The sequence below is a fragment of the Dipodomys ordii genome, unplaced genomic scaffold (assembly GCF_000151885.1).
Source record: "Dipodomys ordii isolate 6190 unplaced genomic scaffold, Dord_2.0 Scaffold54, whole genome shotgun sequence".
NCBI classification, from domain to species: domain Eukaryota; kingdom Metazoa; phylum Chordata; class Mammalia; order Rodentia; family Heteromyidae; genus Dipodomys; species Dipodomys ordii.
In genome coordinates this window covers 217,960-223,632 of record NW_012267270.1, presented here as the reverse complement: position 1 = coordinate 223,632, position 5,673 = coordinate 217,960, and the positions used below count along the sequence as shown (strand labels likewise).

General features: G+C 63.1%; 1 protein-coding gene across 1 annotated transcript; it reads right to left on the bottom strand.

Annotated features, from left to right (window-relative positions):
- Positions 1 to 331: 331 nt before the first annotated feature.
- On the bottom strand, positions 332 to 5,402 carry Mrpl23 (mitochondrial ribosomal protein L23). Its single transcript, XM_013020994.1, has 4 exons — positions 4,699 to 5,402; positions 3,733 to 3,815; positions 3,118 to 3,191; positions 332 to 528 (listed from the first exon to the last, which is right to left on the bottom strand). Exons 1-4 carry the CDS (start codon positions 5,004 to 5,006, stop codon positions 382 to 384), a joined length of 612 nt encoding a protein of 203 aa, XP_012876448.1. The 5' UTR covers positions 5,007 to 5,402; the 3' UTR covers positions 332 to 381.
- Positions 5,403 to 5,673: the final 271 nt, after the last annotated feature.

The window sequence follows — 5,673 nt, the reverse complement described above, 5'->3', positions numbered from 1 at the left end:
GACTCAGGGCTCCTCTCCTCTGCCGGGGCAGGCTTTCCCAGGCCAGTTCTGAGGTGATTCTGCCCGGCCTCGTACCCCGAGGGCGGCAGCCCTGCCACCCTGTCCCCCTGCCCGGTCCCAGGCCTCACCGGGGGCAGGACAGCACCCGGCCCAGGTGCGGTCCGTGAGGGCTGTGTCCAGGCAGGGCACCAGTGCCCCCCACGCCCTGCCTCATCCTGTCCACATGGGCTGCTCCCCCCAAGCCCGCCCGGGTGCTGGTGGGGTCCTTGGGCTCCCCGGGAGGTCCTGAAGCCCATGCCCCAGGACAGAAGGAGACAAAGCACCGGGTGCGTTTGTCACACAGCAGAACTTTATTGCGGCCCTGCGCCCAGCCCCGCGGGGTCACAAGCCGAACCAGGAGGGGACACCGCCGCGCCGCGGGTCACTGCTCTGCTTCTGGGGCAGAGCCTCCTGGAGCCCTTCCTCTGCCACCAGGTCCTGCTCTTTCTCGGGAAACAGATCCGGGAAGGTGAAGGTCTGCCCGTGGGCCTGGGGAGAGAACGAGAGCCCAGTTCATCCCCTTCCTTCCCGCCCCTCCTCCCCCTTCTCCCCATCCCCCACTCTGGACCCTGACCTGCACCAGGGGCCTGATGAGCCACCGGTGTCTCCGAGCAGGGTCCCTGCCTGGAAAACAAACACATCGGCAGGCTTTTATCTAGCAGCGGGAAGCCATTCCCCACAAGGCCCCTTTTCATCCTGCTATCTCTTACAAGCGGGTCTGGGGCTACACCAGCCCTGGCTCATTAAAAGCAGCCCCAGCAAAGCCTCATTCACCAGGCAGCGGCCTGTGGAACTGGGGGCAGGAACTAAGCACAGAAAAACAGGACACAAATGACGTCTGGTGCCAGGCTGAAACTTTTTCCATCCAAAATACCTAGAGGCCTTCGGCCGCATTAAAGGCTGCCCTCCTCCAGGCCGGAGCTTGGCAAATAAAACGCATATAACATACACAGAACCCCACAGATGCAGCAGTCTATAAATCAAGGCCGGCTTTGCAAATTAACTGGTTTTACGTCTTTCGCTAGCTCAGTGTGTGTGAGCAGAGCCATGTCCCGGCCCAGGCTCTGGGCACGTGGGCCAGCACCCGTGTGGGCCCTTGGAAGGGGGGTGCAGGCCGATAATGGGCCAGTTAGCTAACTGCTATCCCTCAGCCCAAGATAAGGGAGGGGAGAGCCCCCACGAAGCACCTTGGACCCCTTGGGAAGTCTAGTCCATAGAGTCCGGTGCTGGCGCAGACCCGGCTTTGGGAGGTGATGGAGCTTGCAAGCGGGACTCTTCACATCCATGTTGTTTTCCCCTTTGTAATGCACCAAGGGGCAGGTCTGCCCCGAGCTGAGTGTGCGACCCATGTCTACACTGTTTTGCAGCAGGGAAACCCCAGAATGGGGCTTTATTAACACACAAACGCAAACCCTAGGGTGGGGGGGGGAGCACTCTGCTTTGTACCCCCCACAAGCCTTTGGGGTGCTAGAGATCTTCCCTGGGGATTCTCCTCTCTAGAGAAATTCACCCGGGGTGCCTGCCCCCCGCCCCCCAAAGAAGGAGAGGTGGTGGGGGCCTGGGGCAGGAAGGGAGAGAAAGGTCACAATGCGAAGTGGAAAAGCCAGCTCTGACTCCAGTAATCCTACAGCCTCTCCTCCATTGTCCGGGCGGGAACACGCCTGCTCCTCCCCGGCCGGGCCGTCTGCAGTGTTTGCTCTGCAGCCGGCGGCTCAGGACCGTGTGCACCGTTCACTCAAACGCCACTCTGTGTAAACACGGTCAATGCTCTTTTTGTTATGTGGGTAACTGAGGGCTTGCGAAGGCTCCCTCCTGGACTTGGGGCCAAAGAGATGTTTATCAGGTTGTCAGAGGAAAAATGTGGGACGCCCCCCATGTGGGACCACGCTGGCCATGGCCGCCAAACTGCCATAAATCCCCTCCTTCAACTTGTCTCCCTGCGCCCCACAATGTGCTATTAGAACGAGCCTAGGAGGGCCCAAAGGACACCCAGGGACGGTCTCCGCAGACGTGGGGGGGGGCGTGGGAGGGGCAGTGAGGAGGGACACAGGGACCAACTGCCCCCCAGTTTCTAGGCTATGCAGAGACCTGCTGGGGCTGGTGGAGGGGGAAGCGTTACGAATCTTAATTCTGGGATGGGAGGAGCTGGATTTCACAAGGGAAGAAAGATGGCGGGGGGGGGGGCAGCTGCAGATACCAGATCTAAGCACTGCTTTCAAGAGTGAGGTGGGCCCCGGGGAAAATTCAGGGGCTCGGATGACTCAAAAAGCCACTTGTGACCATGGCTGTCTCTGAAGTGGGTGGCGATGGCAGGCCACGCGTGACAGGGACAGATGGGCCACTCAACGCCTGGGGCCCGCTCCCCCCACCTGCACCAGCTGACCTGAAGCCCAGCCAGTACCAGGCCGAGGGGTGAGGGGTCTCTGTTCAGAACAACTGTGGCTGTTCTGGGCAAAGCCGCCTCCTTCCCCCTCTGAGCAGACGCCGGCCTTGGGCTGGGGCGCGGGGAGGTGTTCCCCAAGAGCGCTACTGCCATCTAGCGGCAGCTCAGCCCGCGCTCCCCGGTGGGCTATTTACACTGAAACTGGAGAAATTGGAGGAAGCCCCCCTGTGGGTTTCAGGCAGTGGGGGGGCTGGTTAATGGGCCCTCCCCGCAGGACTCCCGCTGGGGCCACGTGGTCTGAGGCTGTGGAGGTCAGAGGGGACTCTGCCTGGAAGGGCCCCCCAGCACTGGCTGCTGCAAGTCTGGGGCCCCAAGGAGAAAGTCTGGGGCTGGGTCACGCGGGCTTGCCCGGAGCTCCTGGCCACCGGGCACATGGCAAAGCAAAGAATCAGGCCCGGGGCCCATGGGGGCTTGGCCCTGGCACCCAGGCTCCACCGAGGGCGGCCAACAGAGGCAGCGGCTGGCTGTGCCTTACACGGAGCCCAAACGGCGGGGCCTGAGTGGGCTGCCCCCAAGGCTGACCACCTGCGTCACAGAGGTGCCGCAACCTCGGACACCCGTCCACCCCTCCCCAGCAGCCTCAGGGACGCAGCCCGGACGCTGGGCAGAGGCCACGCTGTGCGGCCCTCACTCACCAGCTGCACGTAGGCCACCTTATAATCGGGCTTCTTGATCCTCACGTTCCTGTAGTCCCTCTGCCTGTTGGAGCCTGTGGAAGGAGGGAAGTGGGCCCTGACTCCAGCTTGCAACCCAGATCCCCAGGTGCAGGACCCACAACGCTGCTCCTGGGGCGGGCAGGGCAGCCAAGGCAGCTAACACCCACTCTGAATCCAGACTGTGTGTCAGTGCAGATGAGCTTCGAAAATAAAAACACCGCTGGACATTCTGGAAGACTGGAAGAAATGCCTGATCTCTGTTACAATGTGCATGGGGCAGAAGGCCATTTCTAGAGGACTCCCAGGTCCTGCGGCCTCTGGAGCTGCAGGGCTGGCCTGGGTCTCGAGTGTGGGAAGGGACCAGCACCTGCGGGAACACAGGACAGGAGTCTGGTGGGGCCGCAGCTGCCCGGAGCAGGAAGTGGCACCAATTGACATAAGCTAGCACTCAGGGTAGATGGGGGGCCATCCTGAGCCTCTGCCTCAGTATCTCCATGTGTCAATTCAAGGTAAAGAGCCAGGCAGCTGGGGGGGGGGGTCACAGCCTGGCACTGCAGGAACTCCCCGAAGCCCACAAGGAACCTGACCCCTCACCGTGCTGCACCCGCGTCCGAACGGCAGCCACAGGCACGCTGTAAATGCGCTCTAGGTAATTCTTGAGGTCCGTCCTGGTCATCCTGGGTGAGGCAGAAAGAGGCTGGGTTGATGTGAAGAAACAGACCAAAACCCGCCCGAGCGTGAGCAGACCCCAAACATCAGCGCTGCTGGCTGCAGGGACCCGAGCCGCCCTCTCCAGACACCAGCACCGGGGTGTCAGGAAGACAAGACGCCCTGGGAGTCCTGCTCTATTGCTTTGGCCCCCACACCCCTCTCCCCAGCCTCCCCTGGAAGTCTGTGCGGGGAAGCGTGGGCTGCCACTGGGGTGAGGCATCCCTGCTGCAGGGCTCTGGGCCGGCCCAGCTGGGCACCTACTGCCACAGCCTAGAGGGATTCCTACCAAGGACCATGGGGGCCTGGAGACAAGAAGTGTACATTCTCAGTTCAGCAGAACCTAGGACCATGACCCGCTCAGCTTCACAGCCCCTCTGCCCTCTGTAGGGCTGGATGCCCTACGGAGATGCCCCAGTGTGCCCGCTGCCCCCCCCAGCCCCAAGCTGGCCCTGGGCCCCAGGCTCAGGCCGCACCCATGGCTCTCCCTCACAGTGAAGCGTACGTGAAACGGCAAAGTACAGCAAGGAACTCAGCACTGACACGCGGGAAGCCGGGGGGGGGGGGTGCTCTGTGAGCTCGGCTCCCAGCCCAGCCCCTGGGAAGAGGAAGAACAAGGAAGGGAGTCCAAATCTCAGGCTTTCGGTTAAGCCTTCCCCAGGTGGAGGGCGAGTCAGGAAGTCAGCCAAGAGCAGCTCAGCTCTACAAACCCCGGGCCTCCCGCCCCGTCTGCTGAGCCAGCACAGCCGCCGGGGGTCTGTCAACGGAGGAAGAGCCTGACCTTGCTGAGCCAGGAAAATGCGCCAGGGTCCCAGCCCGGGGGCCCCCACCCCCGTTTCCTTTGGGGCTTACTCCATGGGGATCCGGAACTGCACCGTGTCCTCAGGCTGGGGGGTACCGGGCCGGACCAGCTGGATGAAGAAGTTGGTTCGGAACACGCGGAGCTGGGGTCCACCCAGCTGGTACAGGGGGTACCTGCGTGGAGACACCACGGTGGTCAGATGGAGGCCAGGGGCGCACTGCATGCCCAGGCACTGCTGCAGACCACGAGGGGCCAGCTCCGTGTCTAACAGCACAGCCCCACGTGGAGGCTGACCCCACTGGCAGCCCAGCCATATGGAAAGACTGGCCAGGGAACAGCCAGAGAACCAAGTTGACATCTGGGGCTTGGGGTACAGCCTGGCACCGTGCCTCCATGTGCCTGACACAGGCAGGCAGGGGAACAGGACTTGAGAGTGGTCCCACACAGCCCAGCTACGGGAGTTTAACACGGAGTCACCCCACACACACACCAGGAGCAAACTCAACCCCAGCGGCTGGAGTGGGGACACAGAGGGGACCCCACTTCCCCGAGGCTGCCCCAGACATCACTGTGAACGGAACAGCACTGACAACACGGCACCCCCTCCTGGGTGGCCCTCCAAGTACCGAGGTGAGGGGTGCCTGTAGACTGCCGGTGTGAGCCTGGGGGGCTTCCCACCACCAACAGGCCCCTGACCACGGCCTCGCCCAACAACTAAGGCCTCACATTGCGGCACACCAGGTGTGGGCTGGGCAGGGCCTGGGCCTCCCCAGGGCTCGAGGAACAAGGTGTGTGTGTGGGGGAACAACCCCCCCCAAGGGTGTGTGTGGGGGCGGCCAGGCCCCCAGGGGAAGGGCGCTGGGCAGCCAGGCCCTGCGGATCCACTCCCAGGCCCGGGCAGCCTGGCAGTAGGTGTGCGTGACTGTGGCACCGCCCAGGGCCGCGCTGGGAGCAGCACTTTGTGGTGGGAAAGGGGTGCAGAGGGCTCGCAGGGCCGCGCTGGGGTGCAGAGGGCTCGCAGGGCC